The sequence below is a fragment of the Pinus tabuliformis genome, chromosome 3_2 (assembly GCF_031772625.1).
Source record: "Pinus tabuliformis cultivar Carrire ecotype Pingquan chromosome 3_2, CPIR1, whole genome shotgun sequence".
NCBI lineage: Eukaryota > Viridiplantae > Streptophyta > Pinopsida > Pinales > Pinaceae > Pinus > Pinus tabuliformis.
In genome coordinates this window covers 192,354,996-192,379,309 of record NC_142302.1, presented here as the reverse complement: position 1 = coordinate 192,379,309, position 24,314 = coordinate 192,354,996, and the positions used below count along the sequence as shown (strand labels likewise).

The window sequence follows — 24,314 nt, the reverse complement described above, 5'->3', positions numbered from 1 at the left end:
TACCCATGCAGTCTAGAACTCATGGGAAGTACCTCTCATCTGGCCAATGAGCAGCGAAATGGGGTTAGGGACCATACTAGTACTATCGATGGACGCATCATTGTATCTACCATACTCCCTATGCTAGGATGACCTCCATTGATGTGGGATCAATGAAACTAATCTGGGATCAGTATGAGTGGTTTGAGACACTCTCTTTTGATATTGATCTGGGATCAATTGGAACTGACTTCAGGTCAGTAAGAGTGATATAACTCACTCTCTTGGAACTAATCTGGGATCAATAAGAGTGGTATGACACACTCTCTTCATATGGAGCTGACTTTGGGTCAGTAGAGAATGGTATGAGACATTCTCGATCAATTCTTCTTCTTCATGGTTAAGCAGAGCAGAGCAAAGCAAAGCAATGCAAGGCACTGATGGCAGAGATAGTACAGTCTGGCAGATGGATCAACGAATGCAGTTTTTCTCCCTAGTTGAGAGGGAGTGTTAAAATTGGCAACTAGGGCCAAACTCCATGTGGGTCATCTTATTTATGGCAGCTGATATTTTTCTTGATCCCTCTCATCGAGGGGTGTAGGATTGATCTAGAGATCATCCGATTCCGATAAGTATTCGTGGAGTTATGAATTTATTTGTGTTATGAGACAATTCGTCAAGGTCGGCCAGCAACCAAATAACCCCCACATGTGCTCAACATTTTAGTATAAAAGGAGATGACTTGAGAGTCATTTCACACACACTTCTCTCTTGATTTCTCTCCACTTGTCTTGGGTTTTAGTGTGAGAGAAATCTAAGAGGAAGAAGCCCTAGACGTTGGAGGAAAGGAGGCTGCCCTAGCCGCAGCAAAGAAGACAGGCCAGCGAAGCTATGGAAGGGATCTATGTTGACCTAAAGGAGCTCATGGAAGAAGTTTATCATAGCTATGGAGGAGGCCTTAACAAGCCCTAGCTGTAGTCCTAAAGCAGCCCTAACGTTGTCCTAAATCTGCCCTAAACGCAGCTCTGCCCAGCCCTAACCGCATGTTTGTTCAAGCTCTAGATGTAGGTCTATTGAGGTGTCTTGGGTGCAAGAAAGGGCAGCATATGATCTTACAAGAAGAGGCCAAGGCAGCGAGGGAGTTAAGGTCTGGTTCAAGGCTAAATGAGTTGATGTTAGAGGGCCGAGGAGCTGAGTTTGGAGGCAGAGTTGAAGAAGGGTGATCACAAGTCTGTTTGGGGCAATGAAAAGGTAAGGAAAGCCTGTATTGAGTGGGTTGTAGGTGACAGCGTGGAACTGTGGTAGACCGCAGTCCTAACCACCTCAAAACAGGGACAGCATAGAGAGGTTGAGGGCTCAAACATGCCCAAAACAGCAGCATGCTAGGGGAGGTGTCTCATGAGGGTGTGTCGCAGTTTTCCAGAGGGTTGTTCAAGGACTGTGTGAGGAGTTTAGGACTGCCCTAGTGCCCTAACCAGAACAGTCACAAACAACAGTATATAAACTGTTTGGAGCAGCGTTTGTACAATGTGTCGGCAGCTAGATACATGGGACAGCAAAATCACTTGGTGGAGAAAGCAAATAGTACAGCAAGGCTATGATACTTGGTGGAGAAAGCAATAGGACAGCAAGCTATGACATGGTACAGCATGCCAAATGGGACAGCTAGGCAATTGTGCTTAGTACAGCATGAAAAATGGGACAGCTAGGCAATGGTGCTTAGTGCAGCAAACATTGGGACAGCATGTATGACAGCAAGGTACAGCAATACTAAACATTGGGACAGCATGTGTGGCAGCAGGTACAGCAGTACTAAACATTGGGACAGCATGTGTGGCAGCAGGTACACCAGTGCTAAACATTGGGACAAGCAGTGTGACAGCATGGTGCAGCAATGGCACATGGGACAACAAGTACATGATGCAGTACAGTGATGGGTACAGTCATGATTAGTGAAGCAGGATGAGTTGCAGCGTGGTGATGATGGGTGCAGCACAGTGAGGAGCAGCACAATGATAGGTGCAGCATGGTGATGGAATCACCTGGGAGAATTAGTTGAAGCAGAATGTCTTCAACTGAGTTCAGCTACCTCATGTATCATCTACTTAGAGATTATCTATGCTCTTATTTAGATAAGTCAAAGTGTTGACTTCTGTTGTAAATGTACTATCTCTCTCTCTCTCTGTGCTGAAATATTGAATAACATATAAAAAGAATTGATCAAAGCTTTCCCCACATCGGGGTTTGTCCCTAGCTAGCGCCACATCTTGTGTCCTCTTGTCTTCGCTTGTCTTCTGCGATTTATGTTTATGTTCTATCTGTGATTTACTATTATGCTGATGTGATTGCCAATCTAGAAAAGGTATTGAGCTAACCGTGAAAATTGAAATAGATTGCGCTAAGCATAGAACATACCTAAAATTAACAATGGGTCATTTAGAGCCTCTATTTTTAGGTATTCTCCCATAACTTATATCTCAATGAATCTTGGAACTTATATCTCGATGTAAGTTTGCCATATGCACCCTTACATGCAATATAAATCAACAAACTTTGCATATTTGGTGTCTAATGGTTTAGATCTACATTGATATGCATGAATATCTATATTTTTTCATTAAAATTTGAAATTCTTTGTATTATTAGATTCACTGAGTTGATAACCGATGCTCCTAAAATGCACTAGAAAAAATTTGGCAAAACAATTTGCCAAGCTTTAAGGAAGGGAAAATGGCCTTCGATGTTACATTTATCGTCTCAGCAAATTTATTGCCGAGGGTCCAGTAAAAAAATTATCGGCAATGTCTAGAAATAACACGAAACTTTAAAAAATACTAAACTAATCATTTTTTTCAATCTTTTGAACATCTAAATCATCAACGACATCAAACAACACATTGATACATAAATATGAGAATAAAACTAATATATAAGATGTCATGTGGTAAATCATAAATCACACATTGATACTGAAATATGATATCTGTCCTGAGTCCTGAGTCATAAGCCCTGACAGAATAATGTAAAATCACATAAAAACGAAAATAAATGTATCTCATGAGATGAATTATGGCAATGAAAACAATGGATTTCCCCTTGTTTTCTAGATGGAAATGGTCAGAATATCCTCAGAGTTCCATACCCTAACTCACTTTTGCAAATTGAGGGTTAAAAGACCAAGAATCCTGCTATAAGGAGAGATTTATGTGGACTGAATGAAAAATTCCATTGACTAGTGGTAACCATTGAAATTATCGCAACATTTTGAACTTATTGCAATAATTTCAACTGATGAAATTATTGCGATAATTAATGCCAATATCATCAGCTTGGGGAATGATTCGCTATATAAGCAATATATCGCTGATAAATGTAACAGTGGTCATACTTCCCCAAGAAAGTGATGTCTTGCTATGAAAAAGTCTTTTAAAGAGAATTAGATGACTGTCTCAAGGATAAGGATCCATAATATTCAAGTGTCTGAAGAGAAACATGGTTAATGACAAATGTTGCCAGTAGTTTATTTCTAACACTATATTATTTTGAACTGTAAAATGCACAATCTCGTAGGTGCTTCCAAACATCACTGAAATAATCATGAGACGAGTGAAGACACTACCTGCCAACAAGAATCTTTCCTACTCCATTGCCTGCTGCTATTTTTATGATGATCTGCACTTTAAGTACAACCAAAATTCACCAAGTTATACAATTTCCCATAATGCTCCAATGATTGTCCAACAGCCTGAGGAACATGGATTCAAGAACCAGACCTGAGCAGCTTCCTTGTTGAAATAGCGTCCATCTCCACCTAGGACCAACAACCCGCCTTTGTAGTCTTCAGGTGGTAGTGAGTTAAACAGAGCCTACCCATTCAAAAGGAAAACTTTTCATTATTAATGTCCTAGTCCTTTTCTCATACTCTTAGTTGAAATTACGTTACGTTTGGTATATATTGATTGAGCGCTTTACTGAGTAGGATGCGGTGCTACCTTTCGGAAGTAAACTTAACAAACAGGCATTAGGCTTTATAGTAGAGCACTGGAAACGTTAAGATGGATGACTTTATTTAAATACTAATTTGTTAATCCAAATAATGTGCACAAATGCATAAAATCAATGAATATCAAATTCATCTTTCGCCAAATATTAGATTGATATATTTTAAGTACTTGGAATTGTAAATATGAAATCCAAAGCTGGGAAAGAAATTAGGAACCTGAATCCAGTTTGCTAAATAGTTTGATTGCATAAAAACTTTAACCTGCATCACAAGATGTTGAAATAAAGTTTAAACAACTTGAATGAGGCCACAAAAAATTGAGTTAAAGTTATAATTTTTGCTTGGAACTAGCTAATTACTTTCTTCCGCAGCCCACTTGTTCCAGTCTTTTGACCTTCTACCGGCTTAGTCGGTACTGCTGTCACCTGTGAACCAGTTAAGAAAAGAAACTTGGATCAAAACATGCCCAACATATACATATTCAAGCAAACAATAAATAGTTCAGTAATGAGGGCTAAAAGAGATGAACGTTACCTATAGGCCCAAAACCCAAACTATGGGCAGATGTACCTCATCTTCCATGGAATGTGACCTCATTGGTAGTTTTTTTGGAAAATGTTGCTTATATGAGCTAGAGCTATCCTTCAGTAGTTAAGTGGTTGTGCTGCTATGAGGGGCCGTTTCAATGCTGTCAAAATTTACTTTGCACTAGTAACAAGTTTTACATTCACTATTGTAGAGCTTTCTTAAGTTCAGTTTTTTGGAAGAGGAGCATTAAATGTGGAACAAATCCCCAACATAGGGATATGCCATTTAAGTAAGTTAGCTTGCAACAACACAGGGCAAAAAAAGGTGTGACACTAAAATTGTCAATGATGTTAGTACTGCAGTGAGGGAGGATGCTCTCACATCATCCAAAGCCTTGTAAGTTGCACCACAAATCAAGCAGCCAGATTGTAAAAGCCTTCCGTGCAGGTGATGCCTTAAAAGCCATATTTCTCATAATTTTTATACATGTGGAATTATAACACACAACAAAAGTACTTTGTGAGAATTAAAGTTGCAAACTGGGGCAATGACTCTCCACCCAACGTGGGCACTATCCAAGCACCTGCTTGACATGAGTATGACACTCTGCAGTGTGCACCAGCCAGTTGCCCAGACGCTTTTGGCTGTTGGCCACTTGTTATTTAGCCTGTGCTTCCTTTATTGTGAACATTTATTTTTTTGGCAGCCATGTTGTAGAAAATTCCATGAAATTCTGATCTGCTAATAAGAACAAACAATCTGAAAGACATTTTCTTTTCATACAAACACAGAATTTCTCTACGAAAATTTGCAGCGGAATAAGAACAGAAATAAATACAATCATGCAATGAAAACACATTGTTTTTCTAGGGAACCAAACTGGGAAAGCCCTCTGCTTGATGAGAATTTTATTGATAGCAAAAACTAAGCAATTGATCTCTTACAAAATACAGTTGTTTCAATCTGAAAGATACACTTGTCTTTCTTGCTTGATCTAAGCTTGAAACATTTGCAAGACTGTTGATCTTTGCTGCCCTCTACAAACCTGTGCACAAGCTTCTCTTGCACACTCTTTCTCTCACAAGCTCACATACAAACCTGTGGAACCTGCTCACAAACCCGTGAGCTCTATTATCTTGTCTCGCCAACTTGTGCTCACAAGACAATGAATAAATTGTGCCTTCGTTCCTCCTTTTAAAACAATTCGAATGGCTAAAATTAGTGAAGTTTCTAATTAAGGAATGATTTTGTGACTGATTGGATTAGCATGAGTTAACTGCTCATGCAACTCGTCCTATTTCAAGTCAACCACTTGAAACTCAATCACTCGTGTTTTTCCTCAATCAACTCACACTAGAAAATCAAGGGCTTGACCTTCAATTTCAACACATCAGTTAACTGCATCCTAACTCGTCCCAATTTTTAGGGACTGATTTCTAAATTATGGAAACTCGTCCTAATTTTTAGGAAATAGAATATGACAAAGAAGAAGCTCAAATTTGACTCCTTGAATTAAGGCACAAATCAAGAAATCAATTTCTCGCTACTATTTTCAACACTCCCTCCTCTTAGCAAGGAAGGTGATCCTGGAAGAACCTCGTCCACCAGGATCTGTCTCCAACACTACCAAGTTCTCCACTGTTGCAGTTGCTCCCTCTGAACTAGAAGACTTCCATGCTTTCTTCTGCGGAACCTGATCTGAAGACCTGTTCTTTCGCACCATGTTCTACGAGTCCATAATCTGCCACTATCAATGATCACAACTCCCTTTGTGTCATTGAACTTTGGTTCACTGATCTTCCCACTGGCAGGCTTCTAGCTCCACTAAGAAGTCTGTTCATTGGGTCTTCTGGATCTGCTCTCTTATTGGGTTTGGTCATCTGCAACCCACTGAACTAGGGCTCCATAACTCTACCTCCTAACAGCTCATTAGTCCTTCAATGATCACTGTACATGAGGACTTCAAGGAATGCCCACTTGTCAAGATTCTGGCTGCTCCAGAATGCTGCTCCTAGGGCACACAAATCTACCCTATCACTGTGACACATCAGCCCTATTGTCACTCTCCTCAGGGCCTCCAAAACTGCCCACACATAGTCAACTCTTTGACTGATCTAGGGCTTGCAAATCAGCCACTAACAGTCCATACACTTACTGTTCTTAGGCTGCTTCGGTAGTTCTTGTCCTATGATGTGTTGCTCCCAACTTGTGATGGTCTTTATTCTATTCTCTGATCTGATCCCATGTAGAATTTCACGAAATTCTGATCTGCTAATATGAACAATCTTAAAGACACTTTCTTTTCATACAAATACAGAATTTCTCTACGAAAATTTGCAGCGGAATAGGAACAGAAATAAATACAATCACACAATGAAAACACATTGCTTTTCTTGGGAACACAACTGGGAAAACCCTCTGCTTGATGAGAATTTTATTGATAGCAAAAATTGAGCAATTGATCTCTTACAAAATGCAGTTGTTTCAATCTGAAAGACACATTTGTCTTTCCTGCTTGATCTAAGACCGTTGATCTCTGCTGCCCTCTACCAACCGGTGCGCAAGCTTCTCTTGCAGACTCTTTCTCTCACAAGCTCACACACACAAACCTATGCAACTTGTTCACAAACCCGTGAGCTCTATTATCTTGTCTCACCAACTGGAGCTCACAAGACAATGAATAAATTGTGCCTTTGTTCCTCCTTTTAAAGCAATTTTAATGGCTAAAATTAGTGAATTTTCTAATTAAGGAATGATTTTGTGACTGATTGAGTTAGCATGAGTTAACTGCTCATGCAACTCGTCCTATTTCAAGTCAACCACTTGAAACTCAATCACTTGTGTTTTTCCTCAATCAACTCACACTAGAAAATCAAGAACTCGACCTTCAATTTCAACACATCAGTTAACTGCATCCTAACTCGTCCTAATTTTTAGGGACTGATTCCTAAATTATAGGAACTCATCCTAATTTATAGGGAATCTCCTAATTTTTATGAAATCGAGTATGACAAAGAAGAAACTCGAATTTGACTCCTTGAATTAAGGCACAAATCAAAGAATCACTTTCTCGCTACTATTTTCAACACATTTGGTGTTGGTGATAGGAATGGTAGATATCAGCATTATGTTTGTGGCCACTGGCTGTGGACAGACAATTTTTGATATATAAAATTAAAATACAATATAAACTTTATTGTATATTTAGTAAAATGAGAAACCTTTTATCGAAAAGCCAAGGGAAGGAAGAAAAACCAAAAAAAAAAAAAAAAAAAAAAATTGAAACTGGTGCATGAGAATTCAACTTAAATAGTTACTAAAATTTAATTCAATTCAAACCAGGAACATCGATATAAGATAAATTTTTGTAGCCCGATATTTACCATTTGGCTTCTTCTACCTTTTTTCTGGAATTATGTCCTTAAAAAAGGCCCTAACACTTTGTATAAATCATATACAAGATTTACAGATTTGGACAGTTTAATAAATTTTCACCTTATTTCCATGGTTCATATTTTGATTTTGATATATGTGTGTGTTATTTCTTTTGTGGTTGCTCAATTGGTAAAAGTGAGGTTCTAATTAGCTCAACCTATTGTCACCACTATTGTTGGTCATTTGGCTACTTCCATGCCGACGAGAGCTTGGGCACACTAGTTTTTGCTGACAGGTTTACTAGGGATGCCATCTACAAATATGGGAAAGTATCCATTGGGTTCCCCGTATATAAATTTCCTTCCTATATTCCTGCTTTTTGCTGACAGGTTTACTAGGAATGCCATCTACAAATATGGGAAAGTAGCCGTTGGGTTTCCCGTATATAAATTTCCTTCCTGCTTATATTACTGCTTATATATATATATTATATATATATATATTCAATTTGGTAAAGGTGAGGTTCTCATACAACCTCCACCAGGGTTCAATCCTCATCACCAATGACATGATGTAAAGCCTTCAAGCAGACTTTGGACCTTGTGCCAGATTCTGTAACCTTCAGGCAGGGTTTGTCCCTTGTGCGAAATTCCGTAGCCTTTTTGGGAGAATATATTGACTATGCGGGCCAAAATAACTGAAATAACATGGCCTTGTGCCTGGGCTTTCAGCAAAATAACTGGATTAACAGGACTTTGTTCAATGGTTTTACATGCATTGAGCAGTTTCCATACATACATAGAGTGAGAAAGTTTCTTAAAACGATTGCCCATGTGAAATTTAGTAAAGCTAAAACTTAACTGAACATGCCGGTTTGTCCCTTGTGCCAAATTCTATAGCCTTTGGGGAGAATATACGAGCCAAAATAATTGAAATAGCATGCCCTTGTGACAGGGCTTTCAGCGAAATAACTGGAATAGCATGACCTTGTTCATGGGTTTTATATGCACTGAGCAGTTTCCATACATTCAGATATAGAGAGAGATTCTTAAAACTATAGCCCAATTGAAATTTAGTAAAGCTGAAATTTAACTGAACATGCCAATTTGAACTTCATCTAAAAATAAGAATATCACAAGTTAATCAAGGCGCAACAAATCCATCAGAGGAAGGGGATCACCCCATGGTCAATTGTAGAAAGCCTGAGGGAGAACCCCCGGATGGTCAATTGTAAAGGCTTTGATCGTGCAACGGAGTCAAATCTCTTACCTCCATAATAACGGGGGCAATGTAAGCTGTTAACGTGGAGTTCGATTCATAGTTCAACACAAATCAATCAATGGTATACTTAAAAGAAATACAGAGAAGAACATGGTTGCCAAAATGTAATGGCCAGGAAAAAATCCAACTTTTACCTGGAAGCCCTCGGAATCTGCAATAGCAGAAGACGATGATGAAGAAGTGGAAGAAGAAGCTTTGACAGTAACAGAATGCCTCCTTGTGGTTATTGAACAGTGGGCAGTATCTGCCATCGGTAGCCCCCTTGCCCTCCTCCAAGAAGAGACGTAAATGAGCGGTTTGCATTTGAGTTCATGTCTATGGCTGTTGCACCCTGAATGCCAAGGCTGTTCTAGGACTCTCCAGGTGGTGCTGGGAGGGCAGCCGTATCTAAGAAGGGCCATTTACTCTGTATTATTTCGCTTTGCTCTGCTCTCTTCTGCGCTCGATGCCACTCGCTTCTGGTTCTGAGCACTGATATATTTGGCAATTTTGTTAGGCCACGTGTTGGTAGAATCCCAAAGTGAAGGTAGCCGAGAATCGATGGAGATGAGGAAGCTGATTTTGATTGAATGAAATTGAATAAAGAGAGATCCTCTCAGATTGTTTGCATTGTGTGTCACCATTTGTTGATCACAAAATCACCACTGATAGCCATTCCCCACATGCCTTGTGGTTGCATTGTGTGTCACCATTTGTTGATCACAAAATCACCACTGCTAGCCACTCCCCACATGCCTCGTGAAGCGCTTCCAAAATTTATTTGGTGGGCCATAACGATGAGTTGAAACGAAAAGAAAAAGGTTGCATGTGAGGAGACCCTTTCATGGTAGACTCCGTGAAATGATTGAGATGCTTCGAATATCTCAAACTCTTTGGGACCCGTGAAGGTGAGAAAAATCTGGTGTTAATTTCAACAAATTAGCAAAAAGATGTGGATTAATGATTAAAATATTTATCTTGACTCTTGATTGTATGTTAGTTTAAATAGTTGTATTTTGATTTTTGTTTTAAAGGTTTTTGATCCATTTCTTGTGATGGTTGTTTCTTTGCTTTTTTATATAAGCTGAAGTATTATAATCAATGGTAATAGGTTTATATTAAGTATTATAGCTAAAAAAAAATTAAGTTAAGTATTTTGTATTGTGTTAATTAAAAATTATATAGATTAATAATAAAAAAAATTGTTATTGGTTTATTTAAAATGAAATTAGATCAGTAATATAAGTTTAGAGTTTTGAGGTTGTTAAGATTTTGTCTAACTAAAGCATTTTGTAAATAGAAACTTATAAAAACTGGTTGGTTGTGTCAAACTTTGGCATACATCGACATGAGAAAACAAAAAAGACTCTTAGTGTTGCAAGCAAAAAACTAGAGTCATAACAACTATTGAGCAGAGTCTTCACGCATCCACTATAGTTGATCACTACCCTCATCCAAGGAGAAGGAGATGTTGGCTAATCTCCTGGCTAGAATGGTTAGCTTGCACTCAATACTGTCATTTTTTTCCTCTAGCTCTACCAATCTAATAGAATTCCCTTGTTGAGCCATCATGTACCTTCATATGTCACTTGCATTATTCAAATAATGTTTAACCTTGTGTTGACTTTGTGCCATGATCAATAAAGTGATGGGAGCGCATGCAATACGCAAAGTATAGTGGGAGTCGCAACCCCCTTTCATGTGAGTTGGCATCATATTAAGGTGGGGTAAATGTCCACTCTTGGGCACCTTCCTTGGGGGGTTAGGAATATGAATGTTAATAGGCTTATATTAAGTATTATGGACAAAATGTTACAAAGTATCTCAAGGTTTCTTCATGAGATATTATTTTAGAAAAAGGTTAATAAGTAGATAAAATCATTTTTTCTAATGGAAAATCTTCCCCAAATTTAATCAGGGTTGTGTCAAAAGCCATAGTTTTATAGTTTCTTTAATTAATGGAAATTTTGGCCATGAAACTTTGACTTCAAAGTTTTTGACACTTTCTAAGACGACCCAGATTTTGAAAATTTTGAAAAAATAAATAAGTGAATTAGTATAGAACTTTACCATGTCAGGAAAATTGATCTCACCAAAAACTTCAATTTGTCTACTTATTAACTCACCCCAGCGTAATATTTCCTCCACCACCTATGATGGGCTCACACTCAATTTACACAAAGATCTTAGTAGCCTAAACTACATTAGAGTGGTGCTATAAAATAACAATCTCGTATCTTGAATATTTTAGCACATGTGAAGGTTGTTTTGGTATATAACTCGAAGTTTCAATGGTTACAAGAATTAATGTGATTTCCAAGATCCATGTTGTTCTTTTGGAAGGTCTCTAATTAGATGCAACTCAAGTCATATAATGTTGGGGTGAATATGAATATGAAGTATAGATAGCCAACCTAACATAAAGTTTCAAGAACTTACTTACATTGGGCATAAATTGATTTCATTGGTTCATTTATTCATTTAATTTTGTAATTTCTCTACCCATTCATTAGGTTTTGAGTGTTACACTTACACTTGTTTTCTTCAACAAAAAAATATTTTCCCTCGTTTTCTTGCATAAAGTGATGCTTGGAATTCTTTCTATCAAATTACCCAATAAATTATATGAACGTTTAAAGTATTAACAAGTGAAAGAGTTACCATTATAAGGAAAACACTAATTAGTAAAGTTTTTTAATGTTATAATATTGGGATTGTTACCAAAAAGAAAAACTTTATTAACTAAGATGAATTTTTAGTCCCTTTCAGAAGAAGACAAGTCATTGGTAGGGCTCTTAAATGATAGGGCAACATAAGACTTAGTAGAATTACAGAAGGAAAAGAGGGCAAATTATGCGACGACATACATAGATTGGCGAACAAAAAAACGATAGGGAACTTTTGAAGGTAATGTAGTTCACACATTAATGAATTGAAAGAGAAAGGAAAGGAGTTGTTGGTGAAGGACCTAGCTAAAGATCCTAAACATAAGGGATGTTAAATGATAAAAGATCTTCTAAAAGATATTGGGGAAGAATTAATCAATTATGGGCAAGAAACTGCCATCTCATAGTTTTCTCACCTTCTCAAAAGTCAACATAATGAAGATTCTTTCGTGGAGTATATGAGGCTTAAACAATGGGAAGCAACACTATTTGGGAGATAAGAACAAGACTAAGAAACCAATGGTGGTTATTCTTCAAGAAACTAAGCTTTCTTGGAGTAAGTTATCCGAAATTTCTATCACTTGTTGGAAAGGATGTGAATTCATGGCCCCGAAGGCACGAGGAAGCGCATGGGGGTTTTCAATTTTGTGGACAAATACAGAACTTATCTTTCAGGACTGGATAGCTAGTCCTAGAATTTTAACAGGAATATTTCATTATCTTGGATTTAATGAGGTGGTTTCCCTTACAATGGTTTATGGTCCCTTTATGTTGGGAGAAAAAACCAAATTTTTGGAAAACATTTTGGTACATAAGCAGTTAATTTTTCATTCATTATGGATTTTGGGTGGAAATTTTAACCTAATTAGATCCCTTGATGAAAAAGGGGAGGGCTTTGTAAATTAGATCAACAGTCTTCCTCCTTCAATGGATTTATAGAACGAATATGCATAGTTGATGTTCCTACAATTAGTGGGACTTTTACATGGAACTATCAACGTGGGGCTCGCCATTAGGTAGCAAGTCGCCTTGATCGATTTTTTGACTCTAAACCAGTGCTGGACAAAGACATCTTTTTGGAGGTTTTCATCCTCCCTTGTCTTGGATTCGATCATTGGCATATTCATTTAGAGATTGATATTAAAAAGGCACCACGAAACAGGCCTTTTCGTTTTGAAAGTTTTTCGTTACAGGCTCCTAATTTTGTTGACAAAGCGAGAGCTTGGTGGGAGGAAATCTTTGTGATAGGTAAGAGTAAAATGCATTCTTTTCAATTGAAGCTTAAAGAGTTGAAGGCTAGGACTAATTTATGGAATAAAGAGGAATTTGGCAATACATTTGAAGAAAGCTAAAATTTTAAACTCAGATGTATGATATCCAACATATGATCCTAGAAGATAGAACTGAGGAGTTAATTCTTCGGGAATGATTTACTTTAAACCAATTAGAATTGCATAGACAACAGGAGGAAACACTTTGGAAAAAAAAGTCTAGGGTTCAGTGGTTGAAAGAGGGTGAGAGAAATACGATATTTTTCCATAAATCCATGTTACAGTGAAGACATTCAAATATGATTTTCTCTATTCAAGGACATGATGGAGTGTGTAAATTATTGCATTCTGAGATTGAAGAGGAACTAATTGCTTATAATAAGGGCATTCTTACAGAACCATCTCACAATAGGCAGTCGGGATTCTGGAATGTATCCCTAAGATTATTAGTCAGGAATAGAACGTGGTGTTAATGCAACTTATTTCTTATCAAGAGGTAGAAGCAATAATGATGGAGATGTCGAAGAATAAATCACTAGGACCTGATGGATTCACCACTGATTTTTTTCAAGCCTATTGGTCCTTTTTAAGGAACGACGTTCATGCAGTAATGGAGGAATCCAGACAAACTCAATCGTTGTGGAAAGGTCTTAATGCAACATTTCTTTCTTTGATACCTAAATCTGGCCAATCAGAGGACCCTGGTGGTGTTCGCCCTATATCTCTCAGTAATGTTATTTACAAAGTGATCTCTACAGTGATAGTTAATCATCTAAAGCTGTTATTACCTGTTTTAATTTCTCTGGAGCATATAGGTTTTGTTGAGGGTCGTCAAATTACAGACAATATTATTGTAGCATAAGAGACTATTCATATGTTGAATAACTCAAAACATCCATATATGATGATCGAACTAGATATGTCCAAAGCCTATCAGCTGGAACTATCTGATGCGGGTTTTGGATGCCTTTGGTTTCTCATGGCATTAGATTTCATGGATCCATTCACTGGTTTCCTCACCTTTCTTTTTAATTTTAATTAATGGTTCTCCTTCTAATACTTTTACATAATCATGTGAGTTGCATCAAGGAGATCCCTTGTCTCCATTCTTGTTTGTCCTATAAATGGAGGGACTCAGACATTTTTTTGCTAAAACTAGTTTACAGGGCCAAATCAGGGGTTTAAGAATCTTTGGTGCATATCTTCCAATTACTCATCAATAATTTGTTCATGATGTTTGTTTACTCGGTCCTCCCACCCTCAAAGAAGTGAAAGGAATTCATTATTTGTTGTATACTTTCATGGTTGCCTCTAAAACCCTCATTAATAAGGAAAATACAAGTGTATTCTTCTTTAATTGCAAAGACTCAGTTTAATGTCACTTAATGCATGTTTTGGAGTTTTGCAGAGCTCAACTTCCCTCCAAATACTTCGGGGTACCTTTGGCATTGAACACCAAATTTATTGCATGTTGGAAGGATTTGTTGCAAAAACTTAATTCCTAAATAAATAATTGGACTTTTTGTGCTTTGAATTTTGTTGGTCGATTGATTTTAACTAAATCAATTTTGCAGGCAATTCCAATTTATCAAATGTCTGCCATGCCTATACCGAAGGTGTTTGCGGTAAACTTAGATCTATTTGGTGAGATTTTATTTGGAGGAGTTTGAATAATGCTAAGAGATGGTCATTAGTAGTGTGGGAGACTTTGGTCAAACCCAATTTGTCAGGGGGGTTAGGTTTACGTAATATATAAACTATGAGTGAGGCATTTGGCGTGAAGATTTGTTGGAGATGAGTGCTGGGTGGAAATCAACTTTGGAAGAAAATTTGGATGTGGAAATATGCCCCTTTGCAAACCCAAGAAGATAGATTACATCATGAGTTAGTCATTTCTAGATCACGCATATGGAATTAGGCACAAGGTAGCAAAGATGTGGTGCGAAAACATGCTTTTTGGGAAGTTCAATCAGGTCATTCGGCCCTGTTTTGGGAGGAGGCTTGGCAACAAATAACTTTTTTAAGTGATATAGGTACGTTTCAAAATTTACAAGTCATTTTAACAAATTTGGGGGCACTAAGAGTTTGTGATTATGATAAGTAAAGCGACAATTCTATGTTTTGGAGAGTTTGGAAGAGTCGGGAGGATTAGCCAGCTTCATTGCAGAATTTACCATGGGACACTTTCCAACAAGAATTGGGGGATCGAAGGATTAGATGGTCCCAAAGTTGTGATACACTAAGATGGGGTAGACTTCCACTTAGTTCTTTCACCTTGAAATAATCCTACTTGATTATTTCACAACATGGGACCCCAAAAAAATATGGTATTTGGACAAGGACATGGTTTAGTCTATATTGGCCAAAAAAGTATTGTTATCTATGGTTAATAGCAAGGCACTAACTCTTGACTTGGGATTGCATAAGACGTAAAGTTTATGAAGGACCATCTTTATGCTTTCTTTATGGCCAAGAAGAAGAAACATCAAAGCATCTCTTTCTCACCTATCCTTTTGCACTGAAGGTATGGTCTAGTCTTCTTTGTATCTTCGGTATTCAAACTTATGAGAGGCAAAGTTTATCTACTTTGTTGGAGCAATGGTGTCTTACGAAATTTAAAAATCCCATGGTAAATTGGACCTGAATTTTACTTATTAATTTTATATTTTGGAATTTATGGAAAGAGAGAAATTTTAGGATTTCCATGACTAGGGAAGACTCGAGAAAGTGATTCATGAATTGGTTTTGTCTAACTTACGAGAATCCCTTTTGGTTGTTTCATGGGCCTCAAAGGATTCTATTGATGATGTTGTGGAAATGGATATCTTGAAGATTTTTAAACTTGGATCAAAGGATGGTTGCTACAACAACTAAGACTTCTTATGCCCCAACATATTGCTTCAAATGCTTCTTATAACCCCCTCCCAACAATTTTATTAAATTAAATTTTGATGGGGCATCAAAGCGTAATCTGGGTTTAATAGGTGCTAGAGAAAATTTTCAAGATGAGAACTCTTCTCCTTTGATATTTTATGCATTGAGTTGTGGGATTGGTAGCAATAATATGGCCAAATATATGGCCCTGGAAAAAGGCATTCAAATAATTATTCAGGAAGGCTTTAAATTATTACAGCTTGATGGAGATTCACTCATTAATGTACAACGTATTCAAAAACTTCTTAACAGTCAGCTGACTCGAAATGCAATCAAAAGTTGGAGATTGGAGGAGATTGTAGCAAACATCACAATTTTGTTGGACACTCTTGAGTACTTTTACATTCAACATACTCATAGATCTGGTAATCATGTTGCAGATTATTTGGCCAATATGGGATGTTGTTATAAAAACTTGGATCTAGATGAACATTGGCCTATGTCTTCATGGTAAGGTGATACGTAGGTTATTTGTATCTTGATCGAAGTAGAGAATCCTCTCCCTGATGGGGATGTACAACTAGGGAATTTGGTAACTTCGGGATAGGCGTCGAAGTAACACTTGGTTTTACATCAAGTGGCGGAGGAAGAATCCAAAAAAAAAAAAATTCCAGAGTCGGGGAGGAGGATTACTTGCTTAGGATGTTGTGGTTTCTTGTGCAAAGGAAGAAACCTAAAGCAAGACAACCATTAAGGGTTGGTTGGTTTATGAATTCAATGGATTGGCTCAAGAATTAAATGGGTTGCAAGAGGAAGTACTCAGGCTCATGTTGCTTGAAAAACAACAACAAGAAGCGAGGACATATATTTATGAAGAGGGGTTGTGCATTGCAATGCAACAAGGACGCAACAGTAATTGTGACTGAGAAAGAGGCCAAGGCAGCAAGCACGAGGGGGAGACACCCATTTGAACTTATGCAGGCTAGAGTTAAGCAAAGAGGAAGAGGAATCAAGGATTCAACAGGAACTTTCAGCAGGCGGCCCTGAAGAGAAAAGAAGAGAAGGGGATTGGTTCTCTATCCATGGAAGCCGTGGGTTGAGTTTCTAGTCTCTATAGCCCTGTAACATCTTGAGTTCCCTGGAGGTTGTGGGTTGAGATAGGACCCGTGGAGCCTTGTAACATCTTGGGTCCTTAGAAGCTGTTGGTTGAGACATTGGTCTCTGGGGCCCTATAATAGCTTGGGTCCCTGGAGGCTGTGGGTTGGGATGGAATCAAACCCTATAACAACTTGGGCCCCCAGAGGCTGTGGGTTGAGATAACAAACTTTGGAGTCCTATAACAACTTGGGAAGAGGCCATCCTAAAGCAGAAGCAGAGGAAGACCCAAATGAAGACTTGTGGTCACTGCACTGTTGGTACAATGGATTCTTGACTCCCTAGAAGGGGGTGAATCAATGTGTGTACACTTGGGGGTGAGGTGGGGCACCTCTAGACTCCCTGTGTTGACAAAGATAGTAGCAGACAGCTAGTGGGATTGAGGAAGGAGGTCCTCTTCAGTCCCTGTTTTAGTTGGTAGCTAAAGTGTTAGTCATGGAAGCAAGCATCCCCCCAAACTCTAGAATCTGGCTCGAGGGTGACAACTGCAAGTAAAGGTGGTCACATCCTTCTATGGTTGGGAAGAGATTCCTTGTCCCAGACTTAGTTGCCCTGCAAATTGAAAGATAAGTATCTGTGTATGTGTGTTTACCTTTTAATGAACCATGTTGCATTGTTGTTGGTAATGGTTATGGATTCAAGGACTGCATTAGTGTTGTTATTGGTTGCATATGTGGTACATCTCTGTGGGGATATGTCACTAATGTATGTGTTGATTATATATATGTATGTGTGTTGAATCTGAAAGCAAAATGTCGTGTGATAATTTGTTGATGGTAAACACAAAGCATCTGATGCGTAAATGTACAAATGGACCACATGATAATCAAGGCTATACTATATCATTGAGTTGAACATTACTCTAAATAAATGCTTAACTATATTGAAAGTAGTAAATAAGTAAGCAACTGAGGAATATAAGGCCCTGAAGCAGGCCACAACAAAAGTTTGAATAAAAACTTGAAACAGTGGGGTTAGAGACCCATATTATTAATATGAAATAGTTATAGTGGGCTTAGAGACCCATTTTATTAATCTACCACCCAATCTAAGGAACGATAGCATCTTAGAATGCCTTAGTTAGCTATTGGCATAGTTACGAAGCCTTGATGTGGGTATGAAGGTCTACCAAACCTCTCAGATAGTGTTATGCAATCAGCTCACAAAATAGAAGAAAAGATAGAGCAACGACTTCAAAATCAGCCTCTTCGAGGAGGGCAACCTCCTTTACATTACACAAATGAACAATTCTTGGATGATACAAATGACAAGACCTCCTTTCTATATATAGGAGTCTAAGGGGTCACAATATAGTCAAAGCCGACATAACAATAATAATGTAAGGGCACAACAATAACAATAGTGGGCTTCTATGGGGCACAATAATAACAATGGGGACAACATAGGCACAACAATAACAATATGGGGACAACATAGGCACAATAATAACAAGGGAATACACTAGTATTATAGGGACCTAACATGCCCCTCTCCTTCAGAAAAGTGTTGTCCTCAACGCTTGAGTGGTTTTGGATGCTTCTGTATAAAATCCTCATCCTCCCATGTGGAATATTCAGCGGGTAAGTTCTTCCACTTGATGAGATACTCTGAAATTGATCGATTTCATAGTTGTCGAGTTCTTGTTTTTGTGACTGCTTTAGGTTCCAATATGATTTTTCCTTCCTCGTCAAGTTCTGCCAATATTGTTTGAATTGGGAGATTGTCACCTATAACCTTCTTTAAGCATGAAACATGGAAAACTGGGTGCACTTGAGAAGTTGTAGGAAGCTCCAATTTATATTCCATAGTACCAATATTTTGAAACACCTTCTACAGATCATAATACTTTGGTGATAATTTATTATCCTTCTTAGCTTACTTGAGGGAAATTATTTGTATGGGGAGGAGGATTGCTTGCTTTGGATGTTGTGGTTTCTTGTGCAAAGGAAGAAACCTAAAGTAAGACAACCATTAGAGGTTGGTTGGTGCATGAATTCAAGGGATTGGTTCTTGAATTAATTGGACAAAAAGAGGAAGTACTTAGGCCCATGTTGCTTGAAAAACAAAAACAAGAATAGAGGACATATATTTATGAAGAGGGGTTGTGCATTTCAACGCAACAAGGACGCAACAGTAATTGTGGCTGAGAAAGAGGCCAAGGCAGCAATCACGAGGGGGAGACACCCATTTGAACTTATGTAGGCTAGAAGTAAGCAAAGAGGAAGAGGAATCGAGGATTCAATGGGAACTTTCAGCAGGTGGCGTTGAAGAGAAAATAAGAGAAGGGGATTGGTTCTCTGTTCCTCTAGGCTGTGGGTTGAGTTTCTAGTCTCTGAAGCCCTGTAATGTTGAGAATGGCAACAAGAAATGCTAAATATAGAAGTGCTAAATTTATTACTTCTATAAATAGCATTTCAGGATACCTTCCTATTTTAGTCAGTCCATAAACTAAAATAGAGAAGTAAAATTCGAATTTGATCTTAGCAATTGTTTGTAAAATAATTAATTAATTCATCTTTAGTTAATTAGTTAAGGAAAATCAAACATGAAGTCTATGTGGGGACATGCAACAGTTTCTCCATTAATTGAGGAATTTATCCATCAGTTAAAGAGATAAGGATGAGTTGTAATTAGTTGGCTCAGTTAACTAAGTTAAGACCAGTTATATTAATTCAAACAGTTTGTTGAATTAATGTGAGTTCAGTTAGTTAATGCATGTGTGCATGTAACTGTTGCACTTTAGATAACTGAATATTCTCTCATAAATAACTCATGCATGTCAGTTCAGACAGAGACCCAGTTGAGATCAGATGGAGGGGCAGTGTACTATCAATTGCTAGAATATTCCATTATGAATATCCCTTGCATGCAGAAGGAATTATTTCCTAGAGGATTGCGTATTTACTTCTTTAGGTTTTGTGAGTGTGATGAGCCCAATTCACACATGTGGCTTCACTGGACCCCAAGAAAAACTGCACAAGGAAATAGGAGGCTTGGAGGGCTTGAGGAGGACATATACAGTGTCTATTCAGTCTGTGAGCTATATTGTTTGATTGCAGAGAGAGCAGGATAGCTTGAGAGCTGATTCTTTTTGTAACTTGAACAAGATTTCCACTTGTATGATAATACAAAGATTGGGGTTTTAGGTTGAGGCTTTCCCCGGGTTATTTCTTCTGTGTTATGTGTGATTGATTTCTCATTCTCAGTGATATGTGTTCTCTTGATCTTGCTCAATTTGATTAAGCTTCCGCAAAGTGTTCTAGAACTATATCTTATATTGTGTTTTAGTATATTGCATAATTTGTTGATCTACGGTGAGAAATTCTACATGGTATCAGAGCAAAGGTGATCAAGGCGAAGAACAGTATACAAGAAGGAGAAGTTCGAAGTTTGTGGTTCCTGAATATAGAAATCGAGTTCTTATCACATCTCAATTTCACCAATGGCATTCAACGGTTTAAGACTCAAGTATGCCCTTGATGGCAGCTCGAATTATATAGCCTGGAAGGATCACATGGAGGCAGTATTAGAGGATAATGGTCTAAAGGACTTGATTGATCAAGAAGTCCCCAAGCCCACTAATGCTACTCAAATGGCGGAATGGAAGAAATGTGCGACTAGAGCAAGAAGAATCCTCCTAGAGGGAGTTCGAGACCACATTTTCTCGAGCCTCCATGGGAAGGAGACATCGTTTTCGATGTGGAAAACATGGAAAGATCTATATCAGAACAACAACGATTAGAGGAAGCTGGCGCTGAAAGACAAGCTTTGTAAGATCAAGTGTGAAAAGGGCGACATGATCTCTACATATCTGAACAAGCTCACCACCTACAGGGATGAGCTTGGAAGTGTAAGGATCATGACCGCCGGTGATGACATGGTGAGTCTTGCACTCCTCGGTCTTCCTAAGAGCTAGCATAGCTATCAAGACTCGGTTAATGGAAGAGAAAAACTGCCAGATTGGAAACGACTTTGGTTAGATCTAATGCAGGAGGAAATAAGAAGAAGCGCCAGAGATGGATCCTAATCGAAGCAAGATGATGAGGAAAATCTAGCCTTAGCGAGTAAGGCAAGGAAAGGGAAAGGGAAGGCGTCCCATCCCAAATCCGGTTCTTCTCATGGTGGGAATAAGATTGACAAATCGAAAGTGCGATGCTTTCATTTGCATGAAGTGGGCCATTATGCTACGAATTGTCCACAGAAGAAATCCAAGAAGGGTTCCTCGAAGGGATCTGATGGTGAGGCACTGGCCTCACAGTTTGAGTTGGATTTCTCGCTTATCGCATGCATGGTTTCATCCATGGTGGGATGTGTGTGGTACCTGGACAATGGAGCTTCATTCCACATGTCAGGTGACAAGAATCTTTTCAGTACCTTGGAGGAGAAGGATCTCCATATGTGGATCGAGATGGGCGATGATGGAAAGTACCATGTTTCAGGTGAAGGTACGGTTGTGTTTCAGAGGGAGCATGGAGCTCCCCTCACCCTAACTGATGTAAAGTATGTACCAGGTCTGAAGAAGAATCTTGTGTCTGTCGCTATGCTAGAAGATAAAGGCTATGATGTAGTCTTTAGTAAAGGAAAGGTATTCCTGAGGCATATCGGTACTGGACAGACAAAGCGAATAGGGATTCGAGTTAAGAATCTCTACAAGCTGGAGGTAGACGACTGTGCTGCTTTGAGTTCCAAAGCTGAGATGGTGCAGAGCTAAGATGTTGGTGAGCTATGGCATAGAAGACTGGGCCACTTGCACCATGGAGCCTTGAAGATCATGCAGCAGATTTCTACCAGATTACCCAAGGGAAAACTTGAGCAGATGACTACATGCAAAGGTTGTACCTTGGGTAAGTATGCGAAATCTTCCTTTCCGGATCGAGACAGTAGAGCTGGAGCAATCCTGGAGCAAGTTTGCTCAGATGTTTGTGGACCTTTCTCTACAGCCCCCACCGCTAAACAAAGGTACTATGTTATTTTTATTGATGATTTTTCTCATAGATGCTGGATCTACTTTATGCAAAAGAAGGATCAAACCTTCTTGAGGTTTTGTGAGTTTAAAGCCTTGGCAGAGAAAGAATCTGGAAAGAAAATAAAAGCCTTGCGTAGCGACAATGGTGGAGAGTATGTCTCTCAACAATTTAAAGACTTTTGCATTGCAGAAGGAATTAAATGGGAATTGACAGCACCCCATAACCCACAGCATAATGGGGTGGCCGAAAGGAAGAACAAATCGATTGTGGGATTAGCTCGAGCAATGTTGCATGACCAAAGCCTACCACTGCATTTGTGGGTTGAGGCATGCAATAAAGCAGTATACTTGCAGAATAGAAGCCCGCACCGTATATTGGGAATGAAGACACCTATGGAGGCCTATTCAGGGAAGCGACCTGATGCAAGTCACTTCCGAATCTTTGGATCATCATTTTAGTGTCATGTGACCAAAGATGCCACGAAGAAGCTAGACCCAACAGCTGAGTTGGGAATACTTGTGGGGTACACAGATACACCCCACAACTATTGGGTGTACCTGCCTTCCACTCAGAGAACTGTGGTACGCAGGGATCTGAAGTTCGATGAGCAGAAAGCCATGCAAGTGTCACTTGAGAGGGAGCTCAAGTTGCATGCAGAGGAGGAACTTTCAGTTCATAAGGAGGAGGAGCCTCATATTGATGCGAAGCATCTACATGCAGAGGATCCGGGAGTGGAGACATCCACTCATGCTGATATTTCCAGAGATGGGCGGAAACGCTCAAGGGAGGCTGACAGGTTGATGCTGGATGCGTGGGAGAATGTGGGACAACCATCTTCTCAGCGCAGACAGAGGAGGTCGCCTGAGCAGTACATTGGGTACATGGCCTTGGTTGGGGAGTGCGTACATACCAAACCTTCTTCATTCAAGGAGGCAGTGCAGCAACCAGTCTGGGTTGATGCAATGGTGGAGGAGTACGACTCTATCATTTAGAACAGTGTGTGGGATGTTGTCCCAAGGCCTCAAGGCATGTCATTAGTGAGTTCCAGATGGCTTTACAAGGTAAAGCAGGCAGCTGATGGTAGTATTGAGAAACATAAGGCAAGGTTTGTTGCCCGGGGTTTCTCACAGGTCGAGGGGATCGACTACGATGATACTTTTTCTCTCGTAGCAAGGTACTCATTGATTAGCTCGATATTGGCACTATCAGCTCAGATGGGGTGGAAGATCCACCAGATGGATGTGAAGACATCGTTCCTCAATGGGAAGATTGAGGAGGAGGTGTACATTGAGCAGCTAGAGGGTTTCGAGACCTTCGATCGTGAGTTGCATGTGTGCTGACTCAAGAGGGCTTTGTATGGGCTGAAGCAAGCACCCCGTGCTTGGTACATCAGGATCGACAACTATTTCACTGGTTTGGGCTTTACCAAGAGTGAAGCAGATGCGAACCTTTACCACATCATGGTAGAAGGTAAACCATTGATCATTATTCTTTATGTCGATGATCTGATTTTGACAGGTGATGATCAGCTGATACAGTCTTGCAAGGAGGACCTTGCAAGAGAGTTCGAGATGAAGGACATGGGCCTTATGCACTACTTTCTAGGCATGGAGGTGTGGTATAAATATGGTGAATTATTTGTGTCTCAAGGCAAGTATGCTAATGAGATACTCAAGCGCTTTCACATGGAGAAGTGAAAGCCCATGTAGTCTCCTCTAGCTGGGAATTGGAGGAAGGAGGATGCTACTTCAGGTGAGGTAGTAACTGCTACTATTTATCGGCAACTGATGGGTTCGCTTATGTATCTGGTGAACACATGACCCGATTTATGCTTTGCGGTGAACCAGCTGAGTCAAGCTATGGTTCAACCTACCAAGCTATTTTGGAAGGCAACGAAGCATGTGCTGAGATACCTCAGAGGCACATCTAAGTTCGGATTATGGTACAGACGGACAAAGGGAGTGAAGCTTCAAAGCTTCACATATGTGGATTGGGCAGGGAGTCCATCACACAGGAAGAGCACTTTTGGAGGAATCTTCACCCTTGGTTCAGCTGCAATTTCTTGGTACAGCAGGAAACAAAGATCAGTTGCACTTAGCTCAGTAGAGGCTGAATACATGGCTGCTAGTCAGGCTGCATGTGAGGCCATTTGGATGTGGAAGATTCTAGTGGGATTGTTTGGTCAGAGGATGGATCCTACAGTGATCTACTGCGATAATTAGAGTTGTATCAAACT

The 24,314-nt window shown here is 39.2% G+C and overlaps 1 protein-coding gene across 1 annotated transcript in view; it reads right to left on the bottom strand.

The window, feature by feature from the left end:
- The window catches only part of PGM (phosphoglucomutase), a 119,649-nt gene extending 109,765 nt beyond the window's left edge, over positions 1 to 9,884 (bottom strand). The window contains exons 1-5 of the mRNA XM_089416121.1: positions 9,301 to 9,884; positions 4,342 to 4,407; positions 4,199 to 4,243; positions 3,753 to 3,845; positions 3,599 to 3,651 (exon numbers count right to left, since the gene is read on the bottom strand). Coding sequence (XP_089272247.1) covers positions 3,599 to 3,651; positions 3,753 to 3,845; positions 4,199 to 4,243; positions 4,342 to 4,407; positions 9,301 to 9,567 — 524 coding nt within the window. The 5' untranslated portion in view covers positions 9,568 to 9,884. The remainder of the gene's footprint in view (positions 1 to 3,598; positions 3,652 to 3,752; positions 3,846 to 4,198; positions 4,244 to 4,341; positions 4,408 to 9,300) is intronic.
- Between the last annotated feature and the right edge of the window lie 14,430 nt (positions 9,885 to 24,314).